Source organism: Bos javanicus, chromosome 11 (genome assembly GCF_032452875.1).
Source record: "Bos javanicus breed banteng chromosome 11, ARS-OSU_banteng_1.0, whole genome shotgun sequence".
NCBI classification, from domain to species: Eukaryota; Metazoa; Chordata; class Mammalia; order Artiodactyla; family Bovidae; genus Bos; species Bos javanicus.
Window position 1 is genome coordinate 46231162 of NC_083878.1, and position 20234 is coordinate 46251395.

At 45.7% G+C, this 20234-nt stretch overlaps 2 protein-coding genes across 2 annotated transcripts in view; both read left to right on the forward strand.

Moving 5' to 3' along the window:
* Positions 1-3554, forward strand: part of CHCHD5 (coiled-coil-helix-coiled-coil-helix domain containing 5) — a 68101-nt gene extending 64547 nt beyond the window's left edge. The window contains exon 4 of the mRNA XM_061432560.1: positions 1985-3554. Coding sequence (XP_061288544.1) covers positions 1985-2014 — 30 coding nt within the window. The 3' untranslated portion in view covers positions 2015-3554. The remainder of the gene's footprint in view (positions 1-1984) is intronic.
* Positions 3555-4229: 675 nt separating this feature from the next.
* On the forward strand, positions 4230-19618 carry SLC20A1 (solute carrier family 20 member 1). Its single transcript, XM_061432559.1, has 11 exons — positions 4230-5328; positions 5822-6437; positions 6617-6757; positions 6948-7033; positions 11054-11150; positions 13669-13788; positions 15480-15749; positions 15869-16427; positions 16989-17174; positions 17546-17630; positions 18656-19618. Exons 2-11 carry the CDS (start codon positions 6092-6094, stop codon positions 18809-18811), a joined length of 2046 nt encoding a protein of 681 aa, XP_061288543.1. The 5' UTR covers positions 4230-5328; positions 5822-6091; the 3' UTR covers positions 18812-19618.
* The last annotated feature ends 616 nt before the right edge of the window (positions 19619-20234 follow it).

The following is a 20234-nucleotide window of genomic DNA, read 5'->3' on the forward strand; positions in this document are numbered from 1 at the left end:
AGAAGAGTCACCACATCAGGGCATCCTATTTGCCTCTGCACTTACTGACAGCCAGGGAAAACGCACTTAGACTCCAAGTTTGTGGAGTTCTTCTGGTTTAACTGTTGCTTCATTCTCTGTGCCTCAGATTCTTTGTAAAATAAGGTAAAAGGGGACTTCCCTGTTGGTCCAGTGCCTAAGACTCTGTCCTCCCAGTGCAGGGGGCCCAGGATTCGATCCCTGGTCAGGGAACTAGATCCCACATGCTGCAACTAAGAGGTTCTAATGCCACAACCAAGATCTGATGCAGTCAAATAAATAAATAAAAATAAATATTACCAAAAGAAGCATAAGAGTGATCAAGATGGTGGAGTAGTAGGAGGTGAAGATTGCTCTCTCAAAAATGAAATAAGTTAAAAAAAGAGAGAAATTAAGGTAAAAGTACATCAAGAGAGGTTTACTGGAGCGTCATGTGAGATAATACATGCAGAGCTCTTGATAGGATGCCTGGCTTTGAGTAAACAGGGTAAGTACTACAACTTCACTCATCTGTGACTACAGCCAAGCCGAGGCGGGTGGTGGGTAGGGAGGGGGTGGTTTTCCTTTACCCTAAGGCTCCCACCTTCTCTTTCCTGGATATCTCCACCCCACCCCCCACCCCCCGGCACATGCCCCCTCCAAGTCCTAATGAATGGAATCAATGGTCTCTGAAACTGCCTTGGACTGGGGCCTGGCTCCACAGTGCTCCCATCCTCCACTGCAGTTCCCCCCTCCTCTGATCAGATCATTTCCTAGATGCTTCCTTCCTGCTCAGTGAATGGTGACCTCAGACTGCAAGTCTCTCTGAGCTCAGAGAGTACACAAGGGGCCTTGCCTCTTCCTTTTGTCTGTCCCTCTGCACATCTGGTGGGGCTGGTGAGTCAGATTTCCTAGCTCTCAACAGTTCAACTCCACTCATGTGGAGTCACTGAGAGAGGGAATCATCTCCAAGAAAACTAACCCACAGTGCCCAGGCTGGTATTCAGTGGCACTCGGCAGGCTGCCTTATGCAATTCTTTTGGAAGTGAGGGTGGGTGACGGATCCTTAAGCTCCTGGGCTCTGTGGCAGAGATTCACCAAAGATCCTGGGGGTGGTCAGAGTCTGGGCCAGGCCTAGGCTTCTTATTCCTAAGCCAGCAAGCCCATTCACGTGCCCTGAGCCACATATCATACCCCATCTTGCTGTCCCCAGGTTCCTGGCAGTGGGCCCCAGTTTCTCATGGGTCCCATTCTTTTTTTTTTTTTTCACCTTTAAGTTCTTTTATTCTCTTAAAAAAATTATTTATTTTTAATTGGAAGATAGTGAAAGTGTTAGTCCATCAGTCATGTTCAACTCTTTGCAACCGTATGGACTGTAGCCCATCACGCTCCTATCCATGGAATTCTCCAGGCAGGAATACTGGAGTGGGTTGCTATGCCCTCCTCTGGGGATCTTCTGGACCCAGGGATTGAACCCGTATCTCCTACATTGCAGGCTAATTCTTTACCATCTGAGCCACTAGGGAAGCCCAATCTGAGGATAACCGCTCCACAATATTGTGCTGGTTTCGGCTATATATCAACAGAAATCAATCATAGGTATACATGTCTCCTTCCTCTTGAAGCTCCCTCCCACCTTCCACTCCATCTCACCCTCTAGGTTGTCATACAGCACTCGGTTTATGCCCCTGTGTCATACAGCAAATTCCCACTGGCTATCTATTTTAAAGATGGTAATGTATATGTTTCCATGCTACTCTCTCAATTCATCCCACCCTCTCCTTCCCCTACTGTGTCCACAAGACTGTTTCCCTTCCACCCCCATTCTTTATCAGCAGTGGGAGAAGTCTGAAAGAGCTTGGCTTGGATGGCAGCTCTGACATGTGACACCCACATCTCTTTAAATATGAGCTCTGCACAGTAGGCCTTCAGGTAGTTGTTGAATTTTTCAAATATTTACTTTTATTTATTTATTTGGTTGTTCCAGGTCTTAGTTATGGCACTCAGGATTTTTTAGTTGTGGCGTGTGGGATCTAGTTTCCTGACCATGGATTGAACCCAGGCCCCCTGCCTTGGGAGTGCGGAGACTTAGCTACTGGACCATCAGGGAAGTCCCTATTTGTTATATTAAGAGTTTGGAGATTGAACCAGCCATGGATTAGACATCCTTTCTAAGGACTTTACATACGTTGATTGAGTCTTCACAACAACCCTGCTGCTGCTGCTGCTGCTGCTGCTGCTGCTGCTAAGTCGCTTCAGTCGTGTCGGACTCCGTGCGACCCCATAGACGGCAGCCCACCAGGCTCCCCTGTCCCTGGGATTCTCCAGGCAAGAACACTGGAGTGGGTTGCCATTTCCTTCTCCAATGCCATGAAAGTGAAAAGTGAAAGTGAAGTCACTCAGTCGTGTCCGATTTTTCCGACCCCATGGACTGCACCCTACCAGGCTCCTCCATCCGTGGGATTTTCCAAGCAAGAGTACTGGAGTGGGGTGCCATTGCCTTTTCCGCAAAACAACCCTATGAAGTAGCAACTCTCAACCTCTCCACTGTTCGACCCTATGGACCGTAGCCCTCTGTCCATGGGATTCTTCAAGCAACAATACTGGAGTGAGCTGCCATGCTCTCCTCCAGACATCTTCCCAAATCAGGGACTGAACCCACATCTCTTATGTCTCCTGTATTAGCAGGCAGTTTCTTTACCACTAGCGCCACCTGGAAGCCCTAAACAGATAAGGAAACAGAGATAGAGAAGGTACTTGTCCCTGGTCAAGCGACTAGTGAGTAGCAGAGCAGGTAGTTCGGGTTAACTGTCTACACATTTAACCACTAGACCAAATGGCCTTGCTAGGGTTCAAGAGAGCATGTCCAACACCTTGATTCTAACAGAAACATGATCCTTGGGATCTCTGCCCTCTTTCCTGTGTTCAGCCATAAGGTCAGAACTAGTGCCATTTGTTTGTGAACTGGTGATGCTCAAACCTCCTCTATTTTTCCATTTCAAGGCCCTGAAACTTCTTTCCACAGAACTCTACCTCTCCTCCCCATGAGAGGATGAGGCATTCCAGCCAAGAGAAGTCCAAGTCTCTAAGGGCCACACCCTACTGATCCTCTCCCCAGATGAGATGGCCAGGACCCACCCCAACCCTCACCTCTCCTGACAGCCCCCTCGGCAGAGGCGCTATGAGTGCAGTCCTGAGGAGGAAGGGTATAGCCCTTCTACAGCCTGAAGATACTCACAGAATTCACATGCATCGCAAGGGGAATTGCCTGAATCTTTGCCCCAGCACTCTCCTCAAATCTCACCAAGGGGCTTGGCCTGTGCTCTCAGCTTGCTGCATATTCACCATGGCTGCCCCGCTGCCTTCAACAGAGGTTGTCCAGCAAGTGTTTGCCAACTTAAAGGGCTAGTACCACAGACTGGCAAAAGTATGTCCATGGGCAGAATGAAAAAACAAACAAACACATACCAGGGAAAGTTCTAAGTAATTGCCTTAATAACTTGCTTTGGAAATTATTGTTTTAAAATGGCAGAACACTAAAGACCTGTAACATGTCAGTCCTTTACTTTTTTCATAACCTTGCAACGAAGTAAAAGCGGAGGGAGGTGCACAATTTAAGGTGCCAGAATTACATCAGATTTGCACTCCAGGGTCAGTGCTCCTGGACATTGCCCACTTCCTTTTTTTGGCCACGACCTTGGGACTCAGAACTTTGTAAGTTACTCATATAACTCTACCAGATTTTCTAGGTAGGTCAGAGGAAACTCAGGTGGAGTTTTAAGCCTCCATAGATGAGCCAGACTTAGCAATGATTTACAATGTCTTTGTTCCTGCTATTCAGTGCCCAGCTGCTAGAGATGGCTAAAGGCTGGGAGGGCTCCAGAACATTCTAAGCCTGGTAAATATTTCTGTTGGGAATTCTTTAATCTCACTCCAAATCCTGACAAGAGACCACGGCCTTAATCTCCCCCAGCATGAGTGGATAGTCTTGATCTTAGGCCAAATAATGAAATGCCCCCAAATGTGCAAGGCAAATCTTATTAATGTCACTGCAACATATATGCCATGTAGGGGCACCAGAAATCAATTTACCTAAAAATAGGAAAGTTTCCGGTGGTCCGAAGAGAACACCTCAGACACCCTTTTCCACAACAGAAAACAGGAATATTCACGGAAACCACAAAACGGAAATTAGCATTCACGGAACACCTACTGAGTTCTAGTTCCATTCACACTCGTTAACTCGTTTAATTCCCGCCACTAGGTAGGTATAATTGTTAACAATTTACATTCCCGATTACGCAAGAGATCTGAAAGTCGCTCAAGGTGACACACTGCAACAAGCAAGAATCAGGATTTGAATCCGGAGGAGTCCTTCCCCAGGCACCTCAGCCCCGGCGCAGAAAACGGTCTGCCGCGGGGAAATTAATGACCCACAGCCACCCTGTGGCTCTGCGCCATAACTGGGCGACAACCTGGTTCTCGTGACTCCGCAGCAGTACTGTTTTCACCCAAGTGCATGACTGCGGGAGTAAAGCGACCACGTGACCCCCTCCCTCCCCGGGCGAGGGACAGTGCCTGTCTGGCCAAGGGCAAGTCACAGGTGCGACAACGTGCCGGGACCGGATCCGGAGCCCCAGGGCGCGAGCTCCCCTGCAGCGTCACCAGGATGACGGGAGGGAGGGAACCTGGCCAGGTGTGGCCTCCCGATGCAGCAGGTCACAAGGGCGCTGAAGTGTGGCTCGAGGCTTGGACAGCTCCGTAATACTGCGATTGCGAGGGAGGAACTATGACCTTGGTCGTAGCCTCTATAACCCCCGCTTGACGACCTCCAGCGACCGGGTGAGGGTCCCCAGAGGCCTCCGCCGCTGACTCCAGGCGGTGGTGCCAAGACGCAGAGGCAAGGCCGCAGGGAAGGGGCTGGCCCTCCCCACGTGGACAAGCTCCCCTCTGGGGGCGTGACCACAGTGCGGCGCGGGCCAATGAGCGCCGCTGTCTGGCTCATCCGGCCGGGCTGGCGGGGACTGCGTCATCCCGGGGGTGGGACTCCCGGCCGGCGCGAGGCGCGGCGGGTCACGCGGGGCGCGGCGCCGGCTATAAGTAGGGGCCGGCGGCGTGCGCTGCCAGAGTGATGGCTGCCGGCGCGCGCTGCGTGCTTTCTCTTCGCTGCTGAGGCGTCAGCGGCCGCTTCCAGGGTCAGTCGTCAGCCCAACGGAGCCATCCGCAGAGCCTCCGCCCCAGGTCGTTTGGTCTTCGATAAAAGGTGCGTGCGTCCGTGGTTCTAGCCCGTCGCCTGGACCTCGCCTCCCGTTCAGCTCCTCGTTTTCTTTGGTGAGTGGAGGCGCCACCTTGGAAAGGCTCTTTCTTCTCCCCGGGGCCCAGTGTGGGCGCTGCGGCGCTGGGGATGGCCGGCTGGGCCGGGGCTGGCGGCTCAGTGGGGTTTTGCTTTCGTCGCTGCCCGCCTCCCTACCCCACCCCGCCCGCCCGCCCGTCCGTCCGTCCGTTCGTTCTTTCGCCCGCCCGCGGGCCTTTTTGGCGGTCCGCTGGTGGCGCGCGCGCGGGAACGGCCCTTTTCCGGTTTTCGCGTGGAGGGCGCGCGGGGGCCGGCTGCTCGGGGGCCGGGCCGGGCCGGGCCGGGCTGGCGCGCGGGCGGAGGTGGTCCCCGGTGCCACGTGCCCGGCGCTTTCTCTCCGGGTCGGGGGACGGCGGATCGCGGATGGCGGGCCCGGCCGGGGCCCCCCAGTCCCAGTGGGTCGGCGCGGAGTGCGGGACCGGCTTCCAAGGGCGCACGGCTATTGTTATTCCTCTCCCTTCTTCCTTCCAGGATGAACTTGCGTCCTTTCTCTTCTCCGCCATGGAATTCTGCTCCGTGTTCCTAGCCCTCCAGAGCCAAAGAAACCCCAGACAACAGATGCCCATACGCAGTGTATAGCAGTAACTCCCCAGCTCGGTTTCTGTGCCGTAGTTTACAGTATTTAATTTTATATAATATATATTATTTATTATAGCATTTTTGATACCTCATATTCTGTTTACACATCTTGAACACCGCTCAGTAATTCTCTGATTCATTCAAGAACCACTACTCTAGAGAATGGCAACGACCGTGACACCGCTCATTACCACTGCTATTGCTGCTACTGCCGCTTCTGGTCCGTTGGTGGATTACCTATGGATGCTCATCCTGGGTTTTATTATTGCATTCGTCCTGGCATTCTCCGTGGGAGCCAATGATGTAGCAAATTCGTTTGGTACAGCCGTGGGATCAGGTGTAGTGACCCTCAAGCAAGCCTGCATCTTAGCTAGTATCTTTGAGACGGTGGGCTCTGTCCTCCTGGGGGCCAAAGTGAGCGAGACGATCAGGAAGGGCTTAATTGACGTGGAGATGTACAACTCGACCCAAAAGCTGTTGATGGCCGGCTCCGTCAGTGCGATGTTTGGTGAGTTCACCACCACCGCCGCCCCCGCCCGGATTGTGCTCTTGGTGGGTTAGTGAATTCCCGTTAGGGGTAGTTCCGTTCTTGTGTTCTGAAGCTTTTCAGATGGTTACCTTCAGTAATATGCGCTGCGTACATTACTGGAATTCTGCCTGTGTCTAAATGAAACGACGTGTTTTCAGGTTCTGCGGTGTGGCAACTAGTGGCTTCGTTCTTGAAGCTGCCCATTTCTGGAACCCATTGTATCGTCGGTGCAACCATTGGTTTCTCCTTGGTGGCAAAGGGGCAGGAAGGTGTCAAGTGGTCTGAACTGATAAAAATTGGTACGTTTCATTCTAAATGTCCTTTTATTGTCCTGTTACCACAAGGAGGAGGCGTTGTGTGTGGGAGTAAGTAGATGGTGTCAAGTTGGAGGGATGGATTAAAGTTTTGAAAAGGGAGGACTGAGAGGGAGGAGCGTTTGGGTTCCTGATTTTCATTAGTTAATGTTTCTTTTAATGTGTTCTATTCCAGTGTTGTCTTGGTTCGTCTCTCCTCTGCTTTCTGGTATTATGTCTGGGATTTTATTCTTCCTGGTTCGTGCATTCATCCTCCGTAAGGTAATCTTTCTCCCCCCACCTCCACCCCTCACATGACCTGGAGTAGGTCACATTCAGTGGTATTCAAACCGATAGCATTTTTACAAGTGTGATGGGTGTGTAGGAGTGTGACCTTGGAGAGTTAGAAACATTGTTTTGTACCTAACTTCTTGGAAAGAAGAAAGTTTTCAATACCCAAGAAGGCATTTGGAAAGGAGAAATTAAATGAACACTTAGGGGTGCCAAGAAATGGAAGAGATTGAAAGCAGAAAAAATTAATGTGTTTGGCATGGCTTTGTTTAGCTGTATGCAGGTTAAAACCACCATCATATGCAGAGCCACCTTTTTTTTTATTGGAGGATAATTGCTTTACAATGTCATTGGTTTCAGCAGTACAACAACTTGAATCAGCCATAAGTGTTACTTACATCTCCTCCTTAAGCCTGGATCACACCTCCCCACCCCCAGGTCATCACAAAGCACTGGCCTAGGGCCATACAGCAGCATCCCACTAGCTATTTTACACATGGTAGTTTATATATGGCAATGCTACTTTATCAATTCGTCCCACCTTCCCCTTCTCCCCCCGCTGTGTCCACAAGTCCATCTGCTTCTCTACCTCGGGCCAGTTTGAATTGTAAGCATGAGTGCCCCGGATGGCTTTTTCTTACCTGCCAGTTAAAATGGAGTAGTTTGGGTCCTTAACCTAATTACCTGTGTAGTGTTGATTATTGAAACCAGTTTATGAACTTCATGGTGGGGACTCATACCTCTCACAGTGACTTGACTTTAATATCTCAGAATAGGTAAAAAGGAACCAGTAAAGGTAAAAATCACAAAAGTCTGTTTAGTTTTTCTTCGAAGAAAAATTCCAGATAGCCATTTAATTTCCTGTCCCTTTGAAATCCCTTTTGAGGGACCCTATAGCATTTCTTTTATCATGAAGTCTGATGCTGGCTCCAAAATAAATGTAGACAACAAGGGATGTTGTTGGACTGAGTTACAGTAAAAATAAATGCATTTTTTTCTCAGTAAACAAAGTTGTCCTTTTCCTGAGGTAAATGACTCTTTTAACAGTCCATTGTAAATGCTTAAACTCTTCTAAACTGAAGAAGTCTGAGTGAAGGGAGACAGGTAGCTTAATCTCAAGTGGTAAGAATGTACTGAGCCATTTGTTTGGTCTAGTTGTAAGCTGCTCTTGGGAGGATTTGTACTTTCTATAGAAATTGCCTGATGGCTCAGATCGTAAAGCGTCTGTCTACAATGCAGGAGACCTGGGTTTGATCCCTGGGTCGGGAAGTTCCCTGGAGAAGGAAAAGGCAACCCACTCCAATACTCTTGCCTAGAAAATCCCATGGACGGAGGAGCCTGGTCCTCATGGGGTCGCAAAGACACGACTGAGTGACTTCACTTTCACTTTCATAGAAATTCTGTGACGGGTATAAAGTGACTCAGATTGTTTACCATGGCCTGAGTCTGGCAAAAGATAGCAATGTAATACTTTGAAAACTTAATCTCTATCGCTTAGTATAATTTGAGAGTAAAAATTGTCTCATCGAGGAAGAAGAGGGGTCTTTCAATATTCCTCCATTCTATCAGAAATCATGTTAAATCTATCTAGGGCATCTTTTCAGACATGTCCAGGGTATAAAAAAAGAACTGATTGCAAATGAGTTAGGAAGACACCCTCCTTTCCCATCCCATGTAGCGAGGTGATGAGATGTTTACTTCGAGGTAAAGTTTTTGGTGTGTTTAGATGAGACAGATGTTGGTAAACATTCTCATAAAACAGCCCTGGTTACCTCGGGGGAGGTTGAGTGGAGTTCTGATGTAACAGAAGGGAGGAAGAGAAGCCCCTACATAATGTCTGGAACCCTCATGGATTTTGATGTGGGTGTGGAACAAAGGGAGTCTTAAGTTCTTGGAGAATTTCTTAAAACCACAGATTATTCTTAGAAGAAAAAGGTATATACAGCTCAGGTTCATAACCTTACTACCCTTAGGGTGGGACCCACATCATTGAGTGGCTCAGGGATGCTTAGGTTTTATTGGCTCTTTTTATTTTGTCGGGTCCCTTATCTTTAGCATTCTTTGAGACTGCAGATTGGGGAGCTGATGTTCAGGTGGTTTTCATTTAGGGCCCATCATCTCTGCTGATTGGGAATGGCACCTCTGCTTTCTGGTTCCTTAATCTTAAGCCATTAACTCAGTCTTCCCATGTATTATTGATGAGTCTTTTCCTTGTCTCTACAAGATTTTCCATTGAATCTAAGATAGCATTAAACCTTTAGGCCGACAACATCTTTGAGGTTTAGCCTTGCCACGTGTTAAGATCTGTGCTCTTTTTTTCCTTAGAATTTATTTTTGGCTGCACTGGGTCTTTGTTGCTGTGCGTGGACCTCTCATTGGGGGTGACTTCTTGCAGAGCACAGGGTCTAGGCACCCGGGCTTCGGTAGTTGTTGCTCCCAGGCTCTAGAGCACAGACTTAGTAGTTGTAGTACACATACTTATTGCTCCTAGGCCTGTGGGATCTTCTAGGAACCAGGGATTGAACCTGTGTCCCTTATATTGACAGCTGGATTCTTAACCAACTGCGCCACCAGGGATTCCCTGATGGCTCAGCGAGTAAAGAATCTGCCTGTAGTGCAGGAGATTCGGGTTCAGTCTCTGGGTTGGGAAGATCCACTGGAGGAGGAAATGGCAACTCACTCCGGTATTCTTGCCTGGAAAATCCAATGGACAGAGGAGCCTGGCAGGTTATAGTCCATGGGTTTGCAAAAAGTTGGACTTAGAGATGCCACCAGGGAAGCCCTGTGCTCTTGTTTTTAACTCTTGTTTCCAGTCACACTGGCCTCCTTGCTGTTCCTCGAGACAATTCAAGCATTTGCCTCAGGGTCTCTGTATTTGCTGATGTCTCTGGGACATTCTGCCTTCCAAATAGCTTCTTCTCTAGCTGCTGTTTCTCCACCTGGGTGTGTACCTGGCTACATGGCTTTATGCTTGTTGATGTAACACATCTGTGTCTTGGCTCCCTCTCCTCCCTAAATTAAAGTGTGCCCTTCCTTCCATCACTGCCTCCTTCCCCTTTTTCTTCAGAGCATCATTCTATATTAGCATGTCAGTGTCAGCTCTGAGAGAACAGAGACTTTATCTCATTCACTTCCACATTTTCGTGCCCGAAATGGTGCTTGGCACACAGTCTGTTGAATGACGAGATGACCTCGTATACGATTGATTTTTATCTTAGCACTTTGGTAAATCATTAGTTGTGGCTTATTTATCAAATGTCTAGATAAGATGGTTGTCGCTAGTATATTCTACTTGTTTTATATTTGAGAAGTCATTGCAGGTATAAAGTCAGGTAAGAGATGTTGTAATAACTCATAGTCTGTTTCTTGACCTCTCACAAATGTAGAATACATCTTCAGGGGTGTGCTCGGATTTTTATCTGGACATGAGGTACCTTAGAGCCTGGGTCCCCACCCCCCTGTTATGAACTGGGCCACACATCAGGAGGTGAGCAGTTGTGTTCCATGAAACCCATCCCTGGTGCCAAAGAGGTTGGGGACCACTGCCTTAGAGCACTGGGGGTTGAAACTGACCATCCAGGACATCACTAATCATCTGTAATAGGTAGCCTTGTTAATGTGATCAGTTGCTCAGTCCTGTCCAACTCTTTTCGACCCCATGGACTGTAGCCCGCCAGGTTCCTCTGTCTATGGGGTTTCCAGACAAGAGTACTGGAGTGGGTTGCCATTCCCTTCTTCAGGGGATAATAACAGCAACAAGAAAAACCCCAATCAACCCCCCAAACAAATTCAAACACAAACTTAAATTCAGATAGATGTAGATCAGCCTTGGTAGGGGGACTTCCAGGAGCAGTGTAGGAAAAGACCATTTGTCCTCAGAGACTACCATGGAGAGAGTTACTGGCTGGTACTGTAATTCCTGGAGCTGCCCTTTGATAAGGTTCAGTGGAAATGGGTTGACTTTTTACAGCTTTTAAGGTCTTGATCTTTACAACAATGATAATTTTACAGGCGGATCCAGTTCCTAATGGGTTGCGAGCTTTGCCAGTGTTCTATGCTTGCACGGTTGGAATCAACCTCTTTTCCATCATGTACACTGGAGCGCCATGTAAGTACACATCAGAATATTTAAATGTGAATTTAAAATTGTTTCTAAAACTTGCATTAAATGCCCAATTTACCCCTTTTTGCTTTACAGGGCTGAAATCTACTAGAAGGTGACTGGCCTGCGCCCATTTCAGAAGGCTGCAGGCTAGTGTACGCTGAGTTTAACCTAGATAGTTTTTCAACCAAAGAGACCTGCTCAGATTCTAAATCACTACAGACCTTTACTCTTTAGTCTTCACAGGATCCACCGATAATTTGATCTTATCCCTCCCTCCCTCCTACTTGTGCTAAAAATACCTGGAATTGATGTTAACCTCAACTTCTGACTGCCGAAGAGTCATTAGTTATATGTTGTCTTCGAAATATCAGTCATTTATGACTGGTTTGCTGGATATTCTCATTTTTCTCTCCCGATTGGAGCTGCTTTGTTTTCTCAGTCCTAAATTTACTCCCCTGAATCTGCTTGAATAAGAAGAGTTGGGATGTTTAACACCTGCTCTAAGTGCACTTGGAAGAAGAATTCATGCAGCTAAGAGGAAAAATATTTGTGAGAATATAAAGCTTGAAATGTTACTTTTATGTTGGGACGAAGGCAAAGCACGGATTAAATTAGGATAATACATGTTCAATTTAGCCACTGAAAAAGATGGATAATCTGTAACTTGTCAGACAGGAGAGTATTATGCCTTGATCAGTCAGTTTCACTCTTAGGTTCATTTGGTTGTATGGCCTCTGACTCATTGGGTCAGGCTGTTGTGACTCGTTGGGAGAAACACATTGTGCATTGCTGCCTAGGACAGAGCGTGCTTAGAGTTGGGGGGAGAGGGAAAGATACTGAAATATCTCGAAGCTACTTATCCTCACTCTGTAATGTGTGCTCACAGTTGCAAATACTCTTCTTTAAAAATGCTCGTTATGACCCACTAAGTTGATTTCATTTCTGACTAATGGAGTGTAACTTGCTTCATAAATCTCACTGAAGTAATAAGTCACAGACCAAAAATGGAGTGAGTGAAGTGTTTTTTCTTTTTTTTAACTTATTAAAATATTTATTTTTAATTTAAGGATAATTGCTTTAGAAAGTTGGTTTGATTTAGTGAAGTATTTTTAACCTTGTTTTTATTCTTGGAATAATCAGGAAAGAAATTGGACAACTTTATGAGACTATTGATCTTATTAGGGGTTATCAGACTCCTTAACAAATGATAGAGAAAGGAAAGCTTGCATTCTGCATTTCCAATCTGCTTTAAATTGGGCTCTTCATGTCAAACTAAAAAAATTCTCCATGAGGCTCTAAGCACTCGTGTTGCATGGTGTAGCAGTGCAGCTTATAGTTCAATGAAATTAGAAACTCAAGTTTTCAATCATTCTTTGAAAAGGGAACATGGATATTTTTGCTTGTCCTTTGGTGGATCATTTACAAGAAAAACCAGTCTCATTTCCACTTTTTGACTTGGAACATAGGCAAATTTAAATTGTGATAGATTGATTAATTTTCATGTATATTTTAGCTTATGAGACTAACTGCATAATTCAAATTGATAACAATTAAAATGGAAAGATTGTGTCACTACAGAACTTTAGTTTTGAAGGGGCCTCCATTTATATCTGATTCTTAAATATGAATTACTTTGAGGGAAAATAGTTTCCATTTTATAAGTAACACCTAATAAGCAAAACAGTCACAAGTACCTAAGATATTCTTGTATAAACCACAGATCATTATAGCATCTTTTTTGGCTTTACCCCTTATCATTAATATAGGCTAGTGGCTTGGAGCCTGTTGGCACTTAAGTGATAACCAGGTGACTAGTTAATAATCTCTGAGCCATGTGAGAAGTAGGCAAGTCTGATTAAGATGTGGCTTGTTAGCGTGATTACTCCTATGTGAAAGACAGCCCTTTGAACGTTTCTTATCTTTTGATAGATAATGTCCCAGTTTTCTTAGTTTGATAGTTTCTCAGTATCTTAGTTTGATAAAGCATCCTAAGAGATAATCTTGCTTTAGCTAGTTTACAATGGATGTGATAACTTCCACAGAGAACTGATGATATCAGCATGAGAAAAGTGAAGACTGAGGTACTTGCTTTTTTAATGTTAAAATCCATGTGCCAACATAACACATGAATTGGTGTGTGTGGCCGTTCCAGCTGGAGGCTGGGCAGTGGAATGTTTCCATTTGCTTCATAGCTGGTTGCAGATCCTCAGTGTTAACGATCCTTTACTCTTCAAAGCAAAGAAAGGAAAAAGCCTAGTATGTGAAGGAGCTTGGGAGATGGGTAGTCTAGCAGGTGTTAAAAGTGGGCCAGACGGTCGTGGGTTTCAGATGCTATGGGATTTTCCTCCTAAATTCCTCTAGCCGGGAGCACAGTAAAGCCTGTGAGCCTCAGACTTGGCAGTAGCAGAAAAGGGTGATGGGCTGGCATGGGAACCCCGGAATCCCGAAGAGGAGGGTTTACATGTCATTACAGGGGGGCCATTGCCCTGGGGTTTTCAAGATGCACCGTTTTATCTCCTAGTGCTGGGCTTTGACAAACTTCCTCTGTGGGGTACCATCCTCATCTCGGTGGGCTGTGCAGTTTTCTGTGCCCTTATCGTCTGGTTCTTTGTATGTCCCAGGATGAAGAGAAAAATCGAACGTAAGTAACAAATCATAGCAAAAAAAATTCTAACTCATAATGTGCTTGCCTTTTTTTGTTTGTTTGGCCATCTGTAAAAATCCTCTACTTGGATAGATTGGTAAAGCCAGAAACATTTAAATGGAAATTTGGGGATACAGGTTTATTGTCCAGACGATGTTCTTTAATATGACCTGAGACCTATGTGTGATGAGGCACATTTGGCCTTATTTGGGTATTGTCCCTTTTTTTTTGTTAAACTGTATCTTGATTACTTGCCAGTGATATGCTAGATAAATACAGAGAAGCTGTAGTCTACATTAATTGAGAGAATGAGGATTCACTGAAAAATAAAAGGTATGAGATAGCTTCACAGGAAACATTTACCAACACGACTACCACGTATAGCTTAAGTCAGGTTCAGTGTCTTCAGAGCTAGGCTCATGTATACCTCTGACTTTAGATTTGGTTAATTCTCAGAACTGGAGCACACATGAAGGGCTCCTTTAGACTTAATATACAGAGTATTCCGGTAGAATCAAATATGGAATGTTTTGATTGGTATCAGTCTCTATACCTTGTATTTCTGTGCTCACTGTTTGAGCTCTCTTGAAGTCATTTTTTCTGCCCGTCTCATCTGTGAATGCTGGGGTGGTGATTTCAGTTGTTTCTTGGAAGCATTGGAGAGCCGCATGGACTGCAGTGGCAGCAGCAGGGTGCTGCGTCATACAGCTGGGCTGAGGAGCCTCTGAGAGGCTCTGCGCTCAGTCTGGTGGCCTTCAGGACTTTGTGACCTCATTTTTCCCTCAGGCTGGGAGGAGATGAGACACATCTTGCTAAGGTTTTATATCCTGGTCTGTTGCCTGACTGGGATGCCTAAGTGCCCCAGCGGCATTGGTACAGAAGCAGAAAACATTCCCACCTCATCATGGGATCAAGCACCATAAGGCACTTCTCTTTGTTTTATAGAGGCAGAAATTCAAGTCACCTTGAGTTGCCTGCATGGAGCTGAGTCATGTTGCTTGAACTCATGGACTGAAATTGAGGGCCATTCCTTTTTTAAAAGAACATGCAAGGACTTCCCTGGTGGTCCAGTGACTAAGACTCCACACTAGCAAGTGCAGGAGGCTTGAGTTTGATCCCTGGTCAGGGAACTAGATCACCTCCTGCAACTCGGGCCCAATGCAGCCAAATTCATTATTCATTTTAAAAAACATGCACGAAATTCAGGCAGTTTTCAGTTGCCAGTCAGCCCTTTCCCTACTTGAGTTACTTTCTACTACAGAAGGGATCAGCAGGAGGCTCAGTTTTGTGTTTTTTTTTTTAATTTGACTGCACTGGGTCTTAGTTATGGCACATGTATCAGGTTCCCTGAGCAAGGTTCGAACCCAGGACCCCTGCATTGGAGGCTCAGAGTCTCAGACACTGGACTGCCAGAGTTTACTGTTTGGGCCTTCACTGAATAAAGTTTACAACCCCTGATACTAGGATGTTATGCATTTGCATCTCTGGTTCCTTTGTAAATGAGAAATAGGAGATATGACAAATAAAGCAGACAGGAAAATTATCCCGAATTTTCACCTAAGTTTACATGTGGCCTTACTTTGACATGGATTCTTTTTTTTTTTTTTGGAGGTCGGAAAGGGGAAATGAGCAAGTTAGTTAGTTTGGTCACAACCAAAGAATAACATCCTTCTATCCTTATTTTCTAGGAGAAATCAAGTCTAGTCCTTCTGAAAGCCCCTTAATGGAAAAAAAGAATAGCTTGAAAGAAGACCATGAAGAAACAAAGTTGTCACTCAGTGATATCGAAACAAGGAATCCTGTTTCAGAGGTGGGCTCGGCCACCGTGCCCCACAGGGCTGTGGTGGAGGAGAGAACAGTCTCATTCAAACTTGGAGACCTGGAAGAAGCTCCTGAGCGAGAGAGGCTTCCCAGCATGGACCTGAAAGAGGAGACCAGCATCGACGGCTCTGTGAACGGTGCGTGGACTCTCCTTGGGGACAGGCGGGTTTCCCTCTGTTTCCTATACCACTGCGGGGCTCACTGTTTGGATCTGATGCTCTTGGCATTGAGTGTTTGTGCCTTTTGGTCTTGGCAGGTGCTGTGCAGTTGCCAAATGGGAACCTTGTTCAGTTCAGTCAAGCTGTCAGTAACCAGATTAACTCCAGCGGCCATTACCAGTATCACACCGTGCACAAAGACTCTGGCTTGTACAAAGAGCTCCTCCATAAGTTACATCTTGCCAAGGTGGGAGACTGCATGGGAGATTCTGGTGACAAACCCTTGAGGCGCAATAATAGTTACACTTCCTACACCATGGCAATCTGCGGCATGCCTCTGGATTCCTTCCGCGCCAAAGAAGGCGAACAGAAGGGTGAAGAGATGGAGAAGCTGACGTGGCCTAACGCAGACAGCAAGAAGCGAATTCGAATGGACAGCTACACCAGTTACTGCAATGCTGTGTCTGACATTCACTCGGCGTCGGAGGTGGACGTGAGTGTCAAGGCAGAGATGGGTCTGGGCGACAGGAAAGGGAGCACTAGCTCCCTGGAAGAATGGTGCGACCAGGACAAGCCAGAAGTGTCTCTCCTCTTCCAGTTCCTGCAGATCCTCACGGCCTGCTTTGGGTCCTTTGCCCATGGTGGCAATGACGTCAGGTCAGTCAGTCAGGATTCTTGGCGCCGCTCATTCTATTTTTATACTGCATCATCCTTTTATATAAGGCTCGGTTTGTGGGACATTGAATAATGCAGATTGAATGAGATAATAGCAATTGATGTACAAAACAGGAAGAAAAATTTCTTCAGAGAGATTACAAAGAATGCTTGCTTCCATTTCTGTAGGTGATATACATGTCACAGAGAAGCCATTTATCAAGATAGAATCTAGTTCTTTGATAAGAGTTACTGCCCTTAGATTGAAGTTGTAGGCTATTAATCCTAGTTCTGTGGTTTGTAAACTGTTCGTGAAATTCAAATTTGCTTCAGATGGGCCTGTAGAAAGACAGGCTACCAAATGTGGGATGTTCCCTCTGAGAACAACTCTCATGGTCTCCTGCTCTGTATGTTGGGGGTGGGGGGGTTCCATTTGTTTCCCTTGAAAGACAGTTTGCTAATGAAAGCTTTGCTTTAGAAAACTTAGTAAAGCATTTAACAGATAGGCTCTTTCCAAGTTGTAGTTTCGCCTGCAAAGTCATCTTTGCTCTCTTTTTCTTCCAGCAATGCCATTGGTCCTCTGGTTGCTTTGTATCTGGTTTATGACACCGGTGATGTTTCCTCAAAAGTAGCAACACCAATATGGCTTCTGCTGTATGGTGGTGTTGGTATCTGTATTGGTCTCTGGGTGTGGGGAAGGAGAGTCATCCAGACCATGGGGAAGGATCTGACACCCATCACGCCCTCTAGGTAAGTTGGTAAAGCAGGTCTCAGGCTAATGCTTTTTGTTCTTAAGATAACATATGCGAAAGATGTGTGAGCTAAGACTTAATGGCTGTATATTTGGCTTTTATCTGTGTTTATGGAGCCAATACTGATGTTTACTAAGTTCTTCAAAGTAGAAGTTCAAGCCTTAATAATGGGCTTACAGAAAACCTTAAAACCTTAAACATTGGAAAACAGAAGAGGAATCTCATGGCCTAATTTAAAGTAGATTTCAGAAGTTTAGAGCAAATTGAAGATGTCATGGGTAGATAGAGCACTGCAGGATTGTACTAACTTTTGCTAACTTACCACAATTTAAATCCCATTCTTGACTAGTGATCTGTTTGTGTCCACAGCGGCTTCAGTATTGAGCTGGCATCTGCCCTCACTGTAGTAATTGCGTCGAATATTGGTCTTCCCATCAGCACCACACATTGTAAAGTAAGTGATAAAGGGTACTGTGTCTTGAATGGTTTTAGTAGATATGTGGAGAGGTGTTTTTTGTTATTTCCTTTGATACTTTGGTTTAGAAAGTTTTACATTGTGGGAGTGTCCAAGAGTTCACAAGTGTAGGACAAATGACTATAAGAATGTAAAGACCCATTTTGCAATTCCTTATGTCTGTTTTATTTAAGCAGATAATATATTTTATATCCCCCAAAATATGAAAGCCCTTTTGAGGTAGCAAGCCTGTGAGGCTTGTTGGTCTGTCGAAAGGCAGTATAAAGCAAGCATGTACTCAGAGCCTCTCAGAATTGAAGCACCCGAGAAACTTACTAAATCCTAAGGTTGCTTGATGACTAAGAACTATAGGATGTCTATAGAGAAAGAAAGAAACTGGCTTTCTTAAGGGAATTTAAGTTGGTTCATCATGGAGCCTTTGAGTCATTTTTCTTTGAGCGAGATATGCAAATGATTTAGTTATTAGGTCTAATAGCAGTCTCCCTCTAGAATCTTTGGGAAACCTAACACTAAGAAAGAATCTGTTACTAAAGCAGTTTTTATTATTAGTGAAAGTATCAGTTGCTCAGTTGTGTCCGACTCTGCAACCCCGTGGACTGTAGCCCATCAGGCTCCTCTGTCCATGGGATTCTCCAGGCAAGACTACTAGAGTGGATAGCCATTCCCTTCAGGGGATCTTCCCAGCTCATGGATCAAACCTAGGTGTCCTGCTTTGTAGGCAGGTTCTTTACCATCTGAGTCACCAGGGAAGCCCTGTTATTAATATAGTTCATTAAATTCCAGCAACTCAGAAGGAAAAAGAATTTTCTTTTCCTATTCTGTTTTACCCCAGTTAGCACAGATTCAGTGCTTGGATTTTATGCAGCCTTCATCTTGTTCCTAGTACAAACCAGTTCTCATGGATCAGTCTGGTAGTCTGGGGCTCCTCACCTGTATAAGGTCACAAGTCTTAGTACAGTATCCTGGCACGTCAGTAACTAGTTCTTGGTGGTTTCCTCCCACAGGTGGGCTCTGTTGTATCCGTTGGCTGGCTCCGATCCAAAAAGGCTGTTGATTGGCGACTCTTCCGCAACATTTTTATGGCCTGGTTCGTCACAGTCCCCATTTCGGGTGTTATCAGTGCTGCCATCATGGCAGTCTTCAAATACATCATCCTCTGAGAGTGAGGCTGTGTGTGATGGAAATTCAGGTCAATGTTTGGGACCACCTGACACATTTCCTGCTCCTTTGAAGAGTGACTGCAGTGTTACCGAAGACTGACAAAAGAATCTCTTTCAAGATTGGGAGCTGTGGGAGGGAAGCTCTACTTGTGCTCTAACTGCTTTCGTGCTAAATATGACTTGTCTCAAAACTAGCTATGTAAAATAGCCAGGTTTCCACTGATTCCTCTTGAGGTCCCTTTTCCCTCTGGGCTGTGAATTCCTGTATATATTTCTCTACTTTTTTGTATCAGGCTTCTGTTCCATTTTGTTTTAATGTTGTCTCTGAAGGTAACGTGATTTCTTTTTTTTTTTTTTTTAAACAACCATCCAGAGCCATTTGACAGAGTGTGCTCTGCTTTGTTGGTTTCACCAGCTTCTGCCCTAACATGCACAGGGACTTAACAAGAAACACCATAACCCAAGCTTCCCTAGTAGTCTTAGAGAAATAGTCACTTGTACCCTGCCCACCAGTCGGCAGTGGTGGGTTCTCTTGGCATCTGTGGGAACTTCTAATAGGGTCTTTGGACATGGTGAAAATTTAGGTTAGTAGTTCCTTCTTTGCAAGCAGTTCATTGACTGTTCTTGCTAAGAAGAAGTAGGAAGAAAAATCCTTCTGGCAGTCTTGGGTATTTCTTTTAAGATTTCTGACAGTGCAGGATGGATGAATGCTGTGGAATATGAACTTCGGGCAAGTTAAAATGGGCCAGCCTTCCATGTTCATCTGTCTACCTCTTAATAAATAAAAAGCCTACCGTTTTTAGAAAACTTGTCTTGCTGGTTTTGTTCATACACATCTGTTCCCAGATCAGTTAGCCTCGTGCATTCTTAGGAGAAGGTGGTATCTTAGCAGGTGAGAACTGCCCCTAGCAGCAGGTTCCCCACTCCTCCCTGAAACATTTCTTAAGATCCCAGAATATATGTAACATTACTCCATGGGGGCTGTTCTTACAGACTAGCTTTTTTTTTTTTTTTAACACTAGCACATCTTGGACATTTCATTAGCACGATGGATTATCTTGTTTTATCAGATCCTTATTTAGTTTGTAGCATCGCTGTTAGGAAGAAGGCTACAGTGAGGGTTGTGTGTAGCTCAGCTTCATTAAAAAATTCTCTGTTGGGAGTTCTCTGGTGGTTCAGGGAAGCACACATGCTTCCGGTGTGATGGGGGGGGGGGGGGGGGGCGGGGGGAGGGTGTGTGCATAGATGTGACCCCTGGCGGTGGAAGTAAGATCCCCCATGCTGTTGCAATGTGGCCAAACAAAAAACCCTTAAACTCCCAGTGTTGGGATTTTTCAATCTTGACACATTATCTCTCTTATGCTTGATCAATACATGGCTTAAAAAAGTCAACAAAACTAGGTTGGTGTGTCCTTTTCTCAGA

Excerpts from the sequence above, each read along its gene's own strand:
- SLC20A1 (XM_061432559.1), top strand. The coding sequence starts at position 6,092 with ATGGCAACGACCGTGACACCGCTCATTACCACTGCTATTGCTGCTACT. Across the intron at positions 6,438-6,616 it reads CTCCGTCAGTGCGATGTTTG|GTTCTGCGGTGTGGCAACTA; the intron begins GTGAGTTCACCA and ends ACGTGTTTTCAG. Across the intron at positions 15,750-15,868 it reads CATCGACGGCTCTGTGAACG|GTGCTGTGCAGTTGCCAAAT; the intron begins GTGCGTGGACTC and ends TGGTCTTGGCAG.